At 35.0% G+C, this 18,256-nt stretch overlaps 1 protein-coding gene across 5 annotated transcripts in view; it reads left to right on the forward strand.

The window, feature by feature from the left end:
• The window catches only part of LOC138705835 (solute carrier family 22 member 4-like), a 98,242-nt gene that overhangs the window by 42,230 nt on the left and 37,756 nt on the right, over positions 1–18,256 (forward strand). For all 5 annotated transcript variants that reach the window (XM_069834508.1, XM_069834509.1, XM_069834506.1 and 2 more), the window contains exons 3-4: positions 6,589–6,856; positions 11,097–11,203. In XM_069834508.1, the coding sequence (XP_069690609.1) occupies positions 6,589–6,856; positions 11,097–11,203 (375 nt within the window). The remainder of the gene's footprint in view (positions 1–6,588; positions 6,857–11,096; positions 11,204–18,256) is intronic.

Genomic DNA, 18,256 nt, shown 5'->3' on the forward strand with positions numbered 1-18,256 from the left:
TTTTTTCTTTATTCCAGGAAACATTAATTTAGAGGTAATTCATATAAATGTCTTTATGCTCTAAAACATTTTTCAATATAAATTTTCGATTGGAGGCACACTTATTTAAACAATAATTAATTTATCTGAAAAATGTCTTCATTATCTCACCACCACCACCACCATCATCATCATCATCATCATCATCATCATCATCATCATCATCATAGTCATCACAACATTCTCTTTGAGGTTTAGTCTATCAAATCTGTTCCGACTTCACATTTTCTTGTCATTTCTTCGTTGGTCGTCCTCTGTCTCGCCGGCTTGAGGAACTATGAATTAGTGCATATTTTGTGATCAGGTTCTCTTGCATTATTTCCAGGTGATTTATTGTTTCAGTATTTGTCATTTTATCCAGCAATCTAAGCGTTTTACAGCTCTTAGGAAATACATTTCGGTCGCTTCTATTCTCCATAGATCTCATTTATTTGCGTTCTGTGAATCGCTTGTAAAGTAATATCATGATTTCACATAAGAAACAAAATCATAAAACTAATTTTGAGCAAATCGCCATTTTATATCGCTCTTCGAGCAAAGAAGAGTTCAGTGGTAATTAGTATATTTCATGTGTATTATTACCGAATGAATCAACTCGTAGATTCTTAATATAAACAAAATCTGTGTGTAGTTCAGTACAAATTGCTGTACACAGAAGGAGATACAGATTACATGACTTTTCCGATATCAGAGATGTTGGAAACATATTATTGAAAATATCTAAATATGTATATTTTTAGTCACGGTGCGTCAATTTATACGACATACATAATGAGAAAGTAAAAGTTTATGATATCCAAAACTATCATCAAGTCGTAACTAACAAAAATGTAGGCGGGAGGAGGAAACATCACAAAGATGAAAGTTGGAAATTATTACCCTACTTATTAAAAATTTTGAAATGTGTTAGGCTGCTTTATAAACTTAAAAAAATATGTAGAGGATAATAATGTAAGATTTATAAACGAATATTCTAAATATAAAGTACACAAATAATTATTAAGAACTTTAAGTTTGCTAATTTTTATAGGCATGTTGTATGGTTTTCGATAAACTAAATATAGGAATAAAATAAAATAAAGTAAATAAAAATATTTAATTCCTTTTATTTAATTTATTTAACTCCTTTTATCTATTTAATTCCATTAAGTTTGCTAGCTCTTGTTGTCTCATCAGAGATTCTTTTGATCTATATTCTATTTGTACAGCAAGTCTCGTGACTTTGAGAAAACAATCACTTTGAGCTGAAATAAAAGTGATTTGAAATTCTGTGAATTATTTGTTTATATTGAACTAGAGACAAAAATCAGTCAATGCACTCTTTATATTTAATTCTTTTTTATCTTATTTCACCTTCTTTTTACCTACTTAGACGCCACAACGGTTCAAAGGAGGATACAAAGTGGTATTGACAAAATTTTAGTTCAAAAAAGGAAAAGTTATTGTGCCTCAAAATATTTTTTTTATTTATTCAACATAATCAGCTTTTATCTCTATACACTTAGCACAAGATTAAGACTTTATTTCTTTCAACGTTTCCTTTTTTTGGGAATAGATTCTAAGAAAAATAATTTGGCGAATATAGGGAATGGTCAATCAATAACTCAGAGCCAACTTCATCAGCTTTTTGCAACCCAATCAGGGGCATCTCAGCGAGTGAATTGGCTTTCAAGAACATCAAGGAAATTTTACTACGATTTTTCCCCACAATTTGTTCTATAATAATAAAACAATAAGCTCTCGTCACAGCTTTATTTTATTCTAAGTACCCTGTCATAATTATTCCATCTTCGTCCTAAAACTGATGCGAGGACCTTTCCTGTCGACTTTTGAAGGCGAAATTTCGAACCATGGTGTATCCGTGGATTGTTCTGTTATTAATGGAGCATAATGATGAATTCATGTTTCTACCATAGTTACAATACTATCCAATAACTTGGAAGAATTCTCTTTAAAACGGCTGCAGAACGATTAGGAAATTGTCACTCTGAGTTGTATCTGATCAGCGTTGAGTAATTTAGCGATTTGTTTAGCACATAATTTTCTCATACACAGTTCATGATGTACGATGTGAAAGCCACATTCACAGGAAATTTTCAAAATTTCTTACATAAGTTTGAACTCAATTGATCAATCCTCCAAAATCATGTCATGCACGGCATCGATATTTTCTATTGATCACAGAAACAGGTCTTTCTATATGGTCTTCCTCTCTTAAATTCCACAAGAAAATTTTTATGGTGGCGTCGAAGGATAATAACCCGCAATATGTCCATTAAATCCACACACTTTTTTTTTCTGGACAACCCTTTAAAAAGTAGATATTTTTATCATCTACCGCTACTCAATTTTATCAAAATTTAATTTTTCACCTTTCATCTGACACAATTCCTTAAATAATTCACAATAAGGAATCAGCTAAGCCTTTTATCACTAAACGTGACGTAACTACTTATCAAACAACGTCATCGGAGCTGCATTCATGCGTGCATTCGGTTCCCGCTTTGGCTGATTATCTAGTTGAGTTTTTCCAAGGTTTTCCCGAACCGTAATGCGAATGTCAGGTAATTTCTGGTGAATCCTCGGCCTCATGTCGCCAAATAAGATCTCGCTAAATAACCTAGAAGTTGATATAGCTTCGTTAAATAACCAATTTAAAAATGATCATTTCCAAGATAATTGATTTCGCATTTCGCTTATAGCAAAGATCTAAGGGTAACTATAAATTAATACCTCCTTATTACTAGACTTCGAAGTTGAGGCACATAATCTCTAAAGTTACATATGCAGAGAGGATAAAGCAGTGTTTACAGAGCAGCTGGGAAGGTAGTCCTTGCCCATTGTACACACGGTACCAGTTGGAGCTTTTGCAATATAGACCGAGAAATAAATAAACAAACTTTCCCCTGAAGGACAAACGTAAATATTATTTCGATCACAATACAATACAATATCGTGTCTCAGGTGCAGAAACATAACATTTTCTTAGGCCTATAATGAGTTATAGACATCATTACTGTTAAAAAAGTAATTTTTAATAATAATAATAATAATAATAATAATAATAATAATAATAATAATTTTAATAATAATGAAACATGATCGCAGTATTAAACGAAAATACATAGAAAAAATATTTTTTTCATCTGGAGTGACAACAAAGTTAATGAAATTAAATTTAAAATTACGTAGGCAGAAAATTATGTCTTTTAATTTCTTTCAATATATAGGATTCTGACCAATATACTCTCAAAATAAATACAAAGAAAATCAATTAATTCTAACTCCATATGAAGAAGCTCTTTCTTCTGTGTACGTGTATACATTTTCAGTCGCCTGTAAACTCTCAACCCTTCTTTCACTTCTTATTCCCTCTCTCCTCTTTCGTACGGCTGCCGAGCGTTTTAAGCCAGGCCTGCACAAGGTTTGCGCTCTCCGAGCCGGCTCACAGCTCATGAGCGGAATGCAGATATTAGCTGCGCTCTGTATAAAGGTGGACTGGAAGAAGGGGTGATCTCGTACAAAATGTACACAAAGGGAAGTACTAGAAAGAGTGTTTATGAAATTAATTCCCGTTCAGTGTTTGCAAAACTATCTTGGACTATTATTAATTAATAAAGAAATATTTATTTTAAAGAAATAATAGAAATTCTATAGCTACTTACATGTACAATATCATTTTCTTATATTTTTATTTATCAGTAGGCCTAAATCAAAACGAGGTTTTATGCTGTTGGCAGCTGAAAGGAACAGTAGCCTACTGATCGTAATGAAACATCAGTTACAGATGTTCGATGTCTGCCTTTATTTAAGTTGATTATAGAAAACAGTTGCTCACAAATATAAATGTTGAACCAAACATAGCAATCATTTACATAGCCAGCCTGTGTAGTAGTGGATATTATTGCTAATGTTCAGTCTTCTAAAACTCAACCAGGCTAGTAGTGTTATTCAAGCGATCTTTAGTCCTTAGGTCACATTGAAGATCAATAAGTTCGAGCTGTAAATCGTTAAATGTTATGTTCCGTCTTTTATATTCCTCCATATTGTACTGTAGCAGTAGGTAAGCAACGTGAAACAGTTACTGAGAATAGGCCTACACACTGCACTCCACAGATAACTGATTGGTCGTTTCCCTCTCCTCTACCTATAGCAAGTCTATGTATCTTCCTCTCCTTTTCGGAGAGCGGTAAACATGACTCTCCCGCTCCGAAGGAGCGCGCGCGCTCGTTGAGCGCTGTTTGTGCAGGTATGTTCTAAGCAATCTGTTCCGCTCGCGAGTCACAAGTCTGCTCAGTGAGTACAAATCGTGTACAGCCCTGCTCTAGCCCATGGGTGTCCAAACGCCTATAGAACCAGAAGATATTGCACGTCAAGCATGCTCTGCTGAAGTCAATAACTTTCCATACAAAATAGGAAAAATACCTTAAAGAATATGCGCTGCGGATTGCTTACGCCAGGAGTTACCTCGTACGAGTTACAGTTGGACATCTATGCTCTACCCTTTTCTCCCAACTTCACCCAATGCTCAGCTATCAGTTAGCCTGTATCGCCCCGATTGGGAACCTCAACTTCGAAATCTACTTATTCATGGAGACCGGAATCTTAGCCACTAGGCTGTGAACATTTAAATAAAAATGTTACTGTTTCACAGGCACTACTCTTAATGAAATGTTTAGGCCTATATTACAACAATCTTTGACGTAAGATTTTAACTTAAAATGTTACTGTATCAGAGGCACTGCTCTTAACAGCATGTTTAAGCCTATATTACAATAATCTTTGATGTAAAATGTTAACTTAAAATGTTAATGTTTCATAGGTACCGCTCTTAATGTAATGTTTAAGCCTATATTACAATAATCTTTGATGTAAAATTTTAACTTAAAATGGTACCGCTCTTAATGTAATGTTTAAGCCTATATTACAACAATCTTTGACGTAAAATTTTAACTTAAAATGTTACTGTATCAAAGGCATTACTCTTAACAACATCTTTAAGCCTATATTACAATAATATCTGATGTAAAATTTTAACTTAAAATGTTACTGTTTCATAGGTACCGCTCTGAATGCAATTTTTAAGCTCTTATTACTATAATCTTAGTTGTAAAGTATTTACTTAAAACACCGGTATAACTGTAACACAGGTACCGCTCTTACTGCAATGTTTAAGCCTATTTGACGAATTTTTACTTAAAACTCCGGTATAACTGTAACACAGGTACTGCCCTGAATGATATGCTTAAGCCTATATTACAATAATCTTTGCTGTAAAATTTAACTTAAAATGCCAGTACTACTACAACACAGGTACTGTCCTTTTGTACAAGTGTTCTTTCCAATAAAATTTATGAAGTGCTTGTCCTCAACTTTTTGAATGTTGGCCTGCATTGTCATTTCATACAAATCTCTGCTAAAGTCGTCCGCTGACACTGAATTATTAGTTGAATGTAGATCGCCAGACTCACTTCTTTCTATCAATTTAAAATCGTTTGTATTTTTTAAATTACAGTGCTGCTGTAAATATCACCTTTTAGAACGATTATGTCACCCTTATACAAATTACACACAATTACAATTTTAATCAAAATTATTTAAAGGATTCATTCATTCATAGTGTTCTGCCCAAGGACAGGTCTTTCACTGCAAACCTAGCATTCTCCAGTCTTTCCTATTTTCTGCCTTCCTCTTTGTCTCTTCATATGACCCATGTATCTTAATGTCATCTACAATCTGATACCTTGTTATGGACCGAACTCTTCTCCCATTCACCATTCCTTCCAGTGCATCCTTCAGAAGGAAGTTTCTTCTCAACCAGTGTCCCAGCCAATTTAATTTAATAATAATTTATTTATTTAATCTTACAGGATTAAGGCCATAAGGCCTTCTCTTCCATCCTACCAGATAGCACATATAAATACAAAAAAGAAATACAAACACTGATGAAAATAATACAAATTAAGTTAAAGCCCTGTAGAGGGTCAACAGAGTCAAAAGAACACTATAGAGCTCTCATGGAGCTAATACAAGGAAAAAAAGAAAGAAAACAGAGATAGCAATGATGATATTGATAACTGACAATAATAATAATAATAATAATAATAATAATAATAATAATAATAATAATAATAATAAATACATTACATATTAATTTTCAATTTTACAACAGCATAGTTACAATATTTGCTATATGTCATGGGTTAAGGTGAAGTTGCGCAACCTAACATGTGTTAAACAAGCAATTCCACGAACTAGAATGTGATTTTTTAATTTAAATTTTCTTTTCCTCTTTGTGATAGTTTCAGCATCATTCTTTCTTCACCCACTCTTTCCAACACAGATTTGTTTCTTGTTCTGTCTGTCCATTTCACACGATCGCCTTCTCCATATCCACATTTCATATGCTTCTAGTCGCTTCTCTTCACTTCGTCGCCATAGACTTTTTTAATACTGTACGTTAATAAAAGTGGCGTTTTCTTAACTGTAATGTAAAGAAATGCAATTATTTTCGGTATGTGATGATTCAGTGCTTCACTACTGGTGCAGGTGCCACATACCAGAATGCGAAGGCATGGATACGACGTTCGACACTGAGTGGCTGAGAAACGCAGTTCCTTTCCAACAGGATTCAACCGATGTACCAAGCAGATGTCTCAGATTCGCATTCCTCAAAGAAAAAGCTTTGGGGTTCAGTGAAAACAAGACACTTCAGGGCTACAATGATTCTGTTTGCACGGAAAAGTACTTCGATAGAAACACCACAGTTAAATGTGATAAGTGGGTTTACGAAGAAGGAATTACGATTCTGAGAGAGGTAACAATTTTGTCCTAATTTATTACTATTAACACTGTTTGTTCATGTAACTCTGCATTTTGAATACAACATCTTGGGTTTTATGATCAAATTCGTTACATACATTTTATTTAACTTACAATATTTTCCATAAATTCTGTAGGCCTACATTATATTTAAAACGTTGCAATAATCGCATTAAGAAAAATAATTTTCGGAAAATGAGTCGAATGTTAAATGAAAATGTATAATTACAAGAATTGTGTATAGCCTATGTCAGTGGTATAAAAGAATAATAGGAGTCAGGGATGTGCGGATTAGTGTCCTGCAGTGTTCGAACATGAGAGAGGCAACCAAGACATTACAAACTTCGTCTTATATCATATGAAAAAGTAGGCCTAATCGCAAGATCTGTGCTAAAATTCTTAGCGGTGTACACATGAAGGGGTGGGATTGGAGGAAAGCGAATATTTTTATAACAAGGTGAAACAAATACGACAGGCCTCCTTATGCAGAGCAAACATCGGCGAATATCAAACTTCACCATACTCGACGGACATGAGCCGATGTTAATACTTCCATCATCCATATGGTCACACATCATTGTTAGCGAGCAACTGTGATTCATTTGAATAGTGAATTTTGTCGGTATTGCTATAGTAACAACTGGCATGTGTTTTTAAAACAAATTGTGTTTTACCTGTATAAAAAAGTTTTGTCGCACAGATACTTTATCCCAGAAAGGAGGCAGTGCGCATGATCAGACAAACAACGAAACAAAACTAATTTTATTACCTCAACCAGTCGTTCTCTTGTGAACCAGGTCGCTCGTCCTCTGATCAAATGCACTGTCTCCTTTCTGGGACTTATAAAGTATCTGTGCGATAAAACTTTTTTCTAAGATTGTACGTATATTTCTATGGATGTTAATCGTATTTTTGTAATAAAAGTTACCGGTCCTTACATCTAAGTAAAACTTCACAAGATCTGTTCTAAAATCCTTACGTAGCTAAAAGCAAGAACGGATGGAAGGGGAGGGTAGGGGTAGGGTAAAGTAGGGTAGGAAAGGCCAGCGAACTTGGGACAAGTTCTAGCGAGCTAGACAAATCCGCTTCTTCAAAAGCAGACTTCGGTTCTTGTCACGTTCGACAAATTTGAACCGAGCATACCACTTTAAATTCACGACACTACTTCCTTTATCATCGTCGGCTCAAGTGCTAGCGCGCTAGTCTTCCGTCCAGACGGCTCGGGTTCGATCCCTGCCGGTGCGTGATGGAATTTGTGATGGACGAATCAGGCATTGCAGAGAACTTTTCTCGGCGTAGACCCTTTCCCCCATAAAATTCTGCCAACGCTCTCCACCTTCCCCTCATTTCATTTGTCATCTGAAACAGTAAAAACTAAAAATAGGCTGGGGTGAAGTTTTCGCTTCTAGATCGTCCGCGACTTTGCAGAGTTCCTTGCCTGAAACTGAAACTCCTATGATATAAAAGCAGGGGTAAGAGATTTACCGCTCTATACATATGTCTGGATGAGTTAAATCCAAATACGCTTTTAGATAATGCTCAAGTCTTTCAGACCCATTTAGATCGTGAATCCATGCTACTTTGGATTCTTTCTTTCTTTTTTTCTCCGTTTTATCTCCCATGTAGTACCGACTTATAGACCACTGCGGTGTAGGGGAGGGAGGATAATGTCTCTGTATCAACACTAGACATCTGCGCAATGAGGACCTTCCTGAATGTTTGACTGGACAATGCGAACCACCGCAGAGACATCACAGGATAGTTATAAGACAATGGACAACCATCCAGTCCGATAAATTTCTTCCACTGTCACAGACTCCTCAGATGGGCAGCGTGCACATTACCTCTGAGCCACCGCGGTGGACTACTTTGGATTCGTTGTAACTATTTCTTGTTACAAAAATACCAATATTCCAGTATTGATAGTCACTTATAAATATAATACGACTATGAGCATTAATGTAGGCCCACTTCGATGTTAAGTGATAATATTGCTAGCTACAAATTCAGCAAACCCGAGTTACACTCTCGGCAGGTAAATAAACATTTGCTTATCCATTGATTGGCGGATACTTCACCTTGCGTTCTCCTGTAAGAGTGACGCTTCGTAAAGGCTCATTCACAATGAAAATTAAACATAACGTAAGCGTTAACTTAAGAATGCAAACGTTACTGTAAAATCAAGAAGTCATACCATCATTCACGATGGGAACATAAACATAACAACAAACATACTTGGTAACCATGGAAACATACCAACGACGCCATTTCCTCATATTCTGTCGTATAGCCTACTTCAGCGTTCCACGATTGTGTTCTGTTTGCAAATCACGTAAGCATAAGCATGAAAGTTTGGAGTTTGCAACTTTCATGTTAACGTCTAACGGCAATGTTAATTTCAGTGTTTATGTGAATCATTGTGAATGGTCCCATTTGGTAGCCTGACCGCAAACTTCTGTGTTTATGTTGCGGTTATGTTTAATTTTCATTATGAATGGGCCTTAACTGTAGATCTGTTTGTCGCCGTAATCTTGTCCTTATTGCACTATGACAGACCATTCCAACACAGCATTTGAGGACTAGGGAGCCCGGACGCTGCCCTGTGTCTGCCCAGGGCGGACCCCCCACTCCTCTCTGTCGCTAGGCTGTGGTGGTGTATGAATGCATGCGATTATCAACTCTTCCCCTCGTCTGTTCGATGATATTCTTCAGGCATTGCTGAATTATACGTTCCGTCAGTCATTCATGCATCCATATGGTGTATTATCGTTTGTGCTTAACTGTTGTGAACAAGAATGAAGAGAAGTGCGTCGACAGTCGGTTCAGGATTTAACTTCTCTTGGGAGGGCTGTATCTTATTGTTCAATCTAACAACAACAATATTCAATGTTTAATATGCCATATCAATGTACGGGCAAAAACGTACAACATTAAGTGTCACTTTGAAGTTAAACATTCTGATACCCACGCTCATAGGCCTATTATCGGCGAAGAGAGGAAGGCATTAATAACGAAACTAAAAACCGAAATACAGTCTTCTCAGGACGAGGTAAATATCATTTTAACTAATTAAGTACTCTTAAAGGCAATATAATTAAATTAATGGTTCTAGTAAGTTTATTTCAAACAGTTGTCAACAATGTATGAGAAATATTATAAAAACTTTTGTTAAACTGTTAAAAGATTTTTTGTCCTTTTAACTATATGTATTTTTTTTCTGTAGCGGCAGTGCCATTAAAATTTAATTTTTTTCCTTTCTTTCGCAGCACATTGGGCCAAGTTCCGAAAGAGCTGTTCATGCAAGCTGTAAAGTTTCCCTAAATATCGCCAAAAATAGCCGACCTCTTACAGATGGAATGTTTGTTAAGGAGTGCATGATTTCAACTTTAGAGATATTCCTTCCCTGGTGACGTTATTTGAGTCAATTAGTCTCTCTCCACAAATAATCTTTCGCCGCTTGCAGAAACTTGGTGAACGTTTTTATGACGCCCATTTCTGTAAATGTTGAGCAGACTCCAGTCAAATTCCGAAGAGAACTGATAAGGCTTCAGTGTCACACAATTTTGAAAGATAGATATTACAGTAAGATTCCAGGCGGCCTTGTTGCTTTTTATAATAACTTGAAACAAAAAGAGTTCCCGCGTATCCACGCATTGACATGCAAGTTAATTGTTATGTTTGGCTCTACATACCTTTGCGAACACATATTTCTCAGTCATGAACTTGAATAAGAGTAAAACTAGGTCATGTTTGCCCGATGTTGCATTGGCAACAGTGTTATGCATTCAATCTGCTCAAACAATTTTCCCAGACATAGCTAAGTTGGTGAAATAAAAGAAATTTCAGATGTCTTCATATGTGTTTCTTAAGTTAAGTTATGCTGTGTTATTTTAAAAGTCTTATGACGTGCTCAACATCAAATGACAATGAAATCTCGTTAATTGTAAATGCCTAATGTTTGTTCATAATCTTCACCGGTGGAGGCGGAAAAGGTCAGAGTCCAATACTTGACGGCGGTAGATGATGATTGTGGTGATGATGATGATGATGATGATGATGATGATGATGTTGATGATGATAATTAGGGACAATATCTAGTGATAAAGACATTAACTGATGTAATTTTAATTTAAATCCTTATTAGAATATTTATAGCATAACACATCTTAACTCGTAATGACCATACTTCAGAAAATTACGTTCGAGATTTAATGACTAATTTCTTCTTCTTCCAGTGGGACATAACATGCGAGGAAAATCGATGGGCGCTAACCATAGTCGGCACCATCAATAATGTCGGACAATTCATTGGTATGCCCATCGCTGGAATGGTTTCCGACAGGTGAGCATTCATGGAAGATAATTTTAAATATCAAACAGTTTGTAGAAAGTTTACTAATGTACTCGTTTGATGCTTTCATACAGAATGTCCGAGATATCTCCTGGATTATATGTATATATTATGTAAGTGTATAGTTTATGTATAGTATATACGTAATATTGTTAATAATTTAGTTGATTATGGCGTATTACACAATTATTCAACGTAATCTATGTTATCCATATGTTGCACTTCCGTCTGCTTCGAAAGAATTACTTGTCGTGTCTTGTTGATCTTGGATAAGCAACATGTGTATTATCATCCAGGTTTTCTCTACATTTTTTAAATGCCAATATTACGCTGTGGCCCAAAGCTTCTCATCATATACGTGTAAGTGATTTTGTACGAAATATAATTTTACGAACTCTCTTGATATATCGAATACTACTTAGTATCCTGCAATGTTCAAACATGAGAGAGGAAACCAAGACATTACAAACTTCGTCCTATTTCATATGAAAAACTAATCGCAAGATCTGTCCTAAAATCTTTAAGCGGTTAAAATATGAAGGGGTGGGAGTGGAGGACAATGAATATAGGCCTATTTATATCTAGGTGGAACAAAACGACACGCTTCTTTTCGCAGAGCGAACATCGGCGAATGTAGCTCCTGAACATACCTAATATCTGTAGTTTTCGACAACTCGATATGGAAAAATGAACACAAAGACATTTCATAACGTAATTAGAACGTTCTAAGTGTTATGCACGTTCACAGTCACAAAATAATATTAACTACGGGTTCAGGGCACGAGACAGACTTGTCAAATTGAAGGTTCATGATACAGACTTAAAAACTCACTACCCGAAAAAACAGTGAATTATAACAAAGATAATATAGACAGTGAATTCAGAGATCATCAGAGTCTGTGGGTGGACAAGTGGGGGTTGGAAGGACAGGCACTGTAGCATGACAGCAGAAAAAATACTTAGATTGTACACTCCAGCAAAACAATATTATGTTGGTGATTTACCTTAGTTTTAAAACAAATTACAAAGAATATTGGAATATTTGATGTACAGGGACATTATTTTATTTTTACTTCAATTTTTGTTGTACCTGGGTTTTTGAATATACTTCACTCCCACTCCTTCTAGTAGGAAACTTCCACACACAACCAAAGCCGCAAAGTCGTCTTACGGTCATAGTAAACAGTACAGAGTGAGTGAGTATTGTATGTTTCAGAAATATAATCGCATTTTTCAGTGAAGAAAGAGCATTCATTCACTATTGAATCATATTTTCGCACAGGTACTGTGCGTCCGTTTAGTTACGTCGCATCCTGGTTTCCTCCACCCGTTTCTGCTGGCTCCTCTGGAAAGGCTAGTGGCTGGGCTACATTAGCTCTTTTATGAAAACATTTGCTGTTAGGAATTGGACTTCTACATAATAGTATACAACTATTTAAAATAATTTAAATAAAAGGGCCTAGTTAAGTAAGTAATTGTCGCGTGATTTCCCCTCTTTCTAAGACTCTCCTACATAACCACATGGATGGACAGTAGATAGCATATTTGAGTAAATTTATCTATGCGGGTCGGACAGAAGTGAAGATTGAATTGACAGTAAGTAAGGTACACTGTTTCAACAGACGTAGGATTATGGTTCCCCCATGTTGAGTGAGTGCTTTACATTATTTCTTCTGGATTACTGTGGAACAGTTGTGTTTGCTAAATATCTTACAACAATAGAAGAATTAAATAATTACATTCAAGAAACCATACATTCAGTTTCAGAAGATATGCTTGAAAACGTTTTTGATAATATGCACAAAAGAACTGAAACCTGTAACGAAATGAATGACCACCATCTTCAGTAATTTGTTTAAATATCCATATTTTGATTATTCTTAAAATTTAAATGCACTGTAAATGTTGTATGCTAATGTGCTGTAGACAGTGTAGTATACATTGCATAATAAATACGTCCAATTGGATAGTTCAGTTAGTGAGTAAAAGTACTTAGGGCTTACTGTTAATGCTGTACTGTATTTTGATTAAATAAAAACCCGACGAAAATGATCAAACTCAAAATCGTAACATTTCCTAGTTTACGTAAATGGATGCTCTACTTTTCTTCCCTCCTGTAGCCTCCCTAGTGAAGTTATTTGTATTGTATTTTACACTAGTGTCGTCAAACTTCGGTCGTGGAAGGGGGTAGCAAACAGTGTTTCCGGTTCTCAATCGTTAATCCAAAGGTATAGTCAGATTAATATTGAAAATGTTAGTAAAAACAAAATGATATCCCTGTATAACATGTACACTATATACAACACGAGGCGTAAAAATAATATGCATATTATAGCCGATAGAATTTATTTTCATTTCTTTTTCTTAGTTGATATTTACAGCTTAGAATAAACCACAGCAGTCATTCTAATGCCCGGTTTCTGGTACAACTCAGTTAACTCTCAGTTACTTAACTGCTTTTATAAATTTAACTGCGCTGATAACTTTCATGAGTTTCCGGAAAGTTAAATATGGATTTATCAGCGCTTATAACTAACAGGTGAGGTAACTTCAATTCAGTATCTATTGTCGTCCATAGATATCTCCACTGGTATTTTGTTAGTGATTTTTTAGTTACTTATAGTTACTTTTGTTTGCAGAAGTTTTCAGTAGTAATATGGCTGATAAGTACACAGTGAGCTCTGTACTAGTAGGTGCAAGGCTTTTTAATTGAAGAATCGTGTGATAAACGATGGTGTACATGTATGTACATTTCCATCTCAATCGTAATACGATTAAAAATCAATAATTGTTGGCATTTGGCTTGATCATCGATGTAAATAATACTAGTGGAGAGAGGGCTAGTTGTAACTTCTGCTACAAAACTGCAACCATAATCAGCTGTGGTGGCTATGGCAGCCATATTGATACACATGTAAAAATATTTTAAATTCGTGCATATTAATGCTTTCATGTATTCAAATAGACTTCTTGGAGCCCTAAATACCATTGGAATTGGTAGAACACCCAAAAATAAAATATTTCTCGACTGAAGACATAGAATCTGAAGTTAATGACGAAAATTAAGCTTGAGATGGTCGACATTGTCTTTACAAACACATACCTAATATGTCATAGAAAGTAAAATATTTACCGTAAGTTACGTAAATAAAACGCCAATTTTTTTTAACTATACCGATAATATAGCAAATTAATTTATTATGGTCTATAATATATTATTATTATTATTATTATTATTATTATTATTATTATTATTATTTAATATCAGTTATAGTTTACGAAACAGTAATGCAGTAGCGCCGCATGTCGATATTTGTTCGAATCAGTACTAACAATCAGGTAACTACAGGCCGAGGTATAGTTACCAGTTGAAGCACAGATAACTATAAAGATGACGATAACTGTTGTTTCGGAAACTCATTTTAAACATATCAGCATGTTAAATCGTTGATAACCCTATAAGTACAGGCAATTGTCTTTCCAGAAACCGAGCATAAGTGTGTCAAATGTCAGTTTTCTCCTCTTTTCTGTAAAACAATTTTTGTATTGTGAAAAAATCCGCTCAACATCATACGACGTGATTGGAGCAAATCGAAAATAGCTACATTATTGATATTTATTTGAGATATTTTAGATACATTTTTGTCCAAAAGAATGTCCCTTATTCCACATACGTAAATGTAAACAGCCACGTTTTATGAAATAACTTTATTTAGTTTCCGTTTTACTGATTCGGTAAGTGATGTTTTTGGTGTCTTGTTGATATTTTGGGCCATTTCATCGACTAGTTTTAAGGATTGTGTTATCTCTAGGCCTGAAGTTTGGAGCAGTGTGATTGTGTGAGATAGACCTACAAAGTTCTTCTGTATGAAATTCAAATTATGTTCCAATATTCCAGAGAATAGAGATTTTACTATCGGTATTGAGGAGCATTCATTGTCATCAAGCTTATCGATCACAGTCTTAATCTATTTATAAATTATAGCGTAATAAAGTGCTCCGTTCAACCAAGTTCCTCAGCGGATTATTAGCCTACTGGTTGCGGAGAAAAAGGAATGCTGGGTGCCAATTTATTGAATTTTTTGGACCATTGAAGGAGAATTCAGATTTTTTTTTTTTTTTTTGCACCTTGATATCAAATTATTCACACTGAAAAGGATTCCTCTTATCGCCTAAGCTATATGACAACCATAAATCAGACATGGTAAATGGGTGATGTTGGAAGCACATTGTCCTTTTTAATGCCAGCAGTCCACAATATAAACATGAAATGATTAAGAAGTTTCACAATGGCATCATGGTTGGAGTTTTCTAATATTTCATATGTTAAAAGAAATTTGTTCCCAGGTCTGTCAGGTAATAGGACGCCTACAATGATATTTACCACACTTCTGCGAGCAGAGTCGTGAGATTTATCTACAGAAATCCATATTTTGTTGTCTGCCACGACTTGCCTTATTTGAGAAATGTACTTTCATAGCATATTTTTAAATAGCCATTCTTAAAGTAGCAACATACAGGAGTTTTCTAGAAATACATTTCGCCATGAAAGCTTTGAAGTAGGGATTGTTTACTTTATTGAAAAGGGTTTTAGCAGGTACCATCATTTTAAAGAGATCAAGAAAAATTGTGATTGTTTATTTGAAACTGGTGCAGAAAGTAATGTTAACTCCTCTTTTGAATGTTTTGAAAGAAGTTTAAGATTTTACGCATGTTTTTTTTGCTGTTACACTGATACCTTATGAATCGACGTTTATCCCCTCGTATCTCAGCATCACATGTGATGTTATACACGTTCGGGTATTAAGTTACTAAGTCTGTTCATGAACCTTGAATGAATCAACTTATTCTTAGAAATGATTCGATATATAAGAAGTATCGACACCTACCAGTTTGTGTAGTATCGAAGCTACCCAAATATGGATTCAGATGAATCGAACCTTTAATATTGGTAGGCAAAAGAATTGCAGTAAACTAAAAATGTAAATTATTTGACATCTAGACTACGCTTAGAAACATATACCCCAGAAATAATTTTACATACATCTTGATTACACAACTTTTAACAATATATCACTTCGGAATATGTATTATATGACTTTCTCGTGTTAAATTCTATCGTCGGTTCTGAAGAAGACCAATAACAGGTCGAAACATGTTAACCAGTTACGATAGAATTTAACACGAAAAAGTCATATAATACATATTCCAAAATAATTTTACGTTTACATTTTAAAAATATTAATGATGTAAGTACTGTATTTAATTTGTTTCGAGTAACCAAGTATTGCCAACAACTGTCAAATAGAAATAGTTAATTTGTAATGAAAAAGTAAGTGAAGTGCAATATTAACAATTAACTTACTTACTTACTTACAAATGGCTTTTAAGGAACCCGAAGGTTCATTGCCGCCCTCACATAAGCCCGCCAGCGGTCCCTATCCTGTGCAAGATTAATCCAGTCTCTATCATCATACCCCACCTCCCTCAAATCCATTTTAATATTATCCTCCCATCTACGTCTCGGCCTCCCTAAAGGTCTTTTTCCCTCCGGTCTCCCAACTAACACTCTATATGCATTTCTGGATTCGCCCATACGTGCTATATGCCCTGCCCATCTCAAACGTCTGGATTTTATGTTCCTAATTATGTCAGGTGAAGAATACAATGCGTGCAGTTCTGTGTTGTGTAACTTTCTCCATTCTCCTGTAACTAATTTCTTAATTGTAGCTAGGGGGAATAAAAGATAGTTAAATCTCAATCTCGAGGACTAACTGAATGAAAAATAAACATTCGATACCAAGAATTCGATATAAATAATTTCCTTATAGATACAGACTAGGTATCATAAGAAGATCATCGATGCCACAGGTATGTTACTTGATATCGAAACAAATGTATGTATAGGAAGAACTTTAGGTATTATTTGAATTCACTAGAAGAGTCATAAGGATGAACGAACCTAGGTACTGTACAAGCAATGTTCAGATAATGTTACAAAAGGTACATTCTCTTAGATAGCATACCGTTCGCCGAAATGCTGAAGGTAGGTTTTCTACGCTGGTAACTCGTGTTTGAATTCCGGTGGGTTCATTTGGAATTTGTGTTTGACAAAGACGGTGTTAGGTGGTAAGATTTCGTGGGATACTGCCGGTTCCCTTACCAGCATTCCACCATTGCTTCATTTACTTCATTGATCATCATACTCCATTGATTTGCTGTAGAGCACCTTCCGTGGTGCACCAATGGCAACGTTGTGCGGCAAAAAATCTACAAGTAGGACCTGCTCTTCCTAAAAGAATGAGAAGGGGGGGACATTGCACTGGGATGAATGACGCGAAATTCAAATGCCGCCATTGGAAAAAAAAAATCTTCATATAGGTCTCGCGAAGTTTATTTTTTAAACATAAAGCTATGTAAGTTACTGACCAGTTCACTTACAGAAAGTCCTTTACACAACAATTATATTAATCTTAAAATGAATCTTTGTTCCCAATTTTAGGAATACATAAAATTATATTAATAGAAGATAGTTTTGAAGTTAGAAACAGTATAATAAGAAAATTTCTTAGTGACAGCAAAAGAAGATGCCTTGCTTTGAAATGTCCTCCTTTGCGTAAATATGTGATTATAGTATGTATTTTAGGCTATAATAAGGCTGATAATATTTACTACTAATACAATGAACTTAGAAAAAATAAACAGTTTTCATGATAAATCATATCAAATATTTGTTACACAGTGCTAGCTGTCTCTGAACAAAGACGTATTACAATAATAATTTAGATAATATTTATCTTTAGTATTTTATTCTGATGCAACTAAAACACAGTATGTTTAGAATGACATAGTTCGAAATTATTCTTGAAGAGTAATCAATATATGAGCAGAGCAGAAGTGGTGTAGCCTAAGTCAAAAATTGGTAATGAGGGTTAAAGTAAACATTCTGTAAAATACACCGCAAAGTAGCAATTAATATTCAATTTATTTGAACTATTACTAGTCAGTGGATAGCACGAAGGACATATTAATTGCTACTTTGCG

Source organism: Periplaneta americana, chromosome 9, assembly GCF_040183065.1.
Source record: "Periplaneta americana isolate PAMFEO1 chromosome 9, P.americana_PAMFEO1_priV1, whole genome shotgun sequence".
In the NCBI taxonomy this organism is placed as follows: domain Eukaryota; kingdom Metazoa; phylum Arthropoda; class Insecta; order Blattodea; family Blattidae; genus Periplaneta; species Periplaneta americana.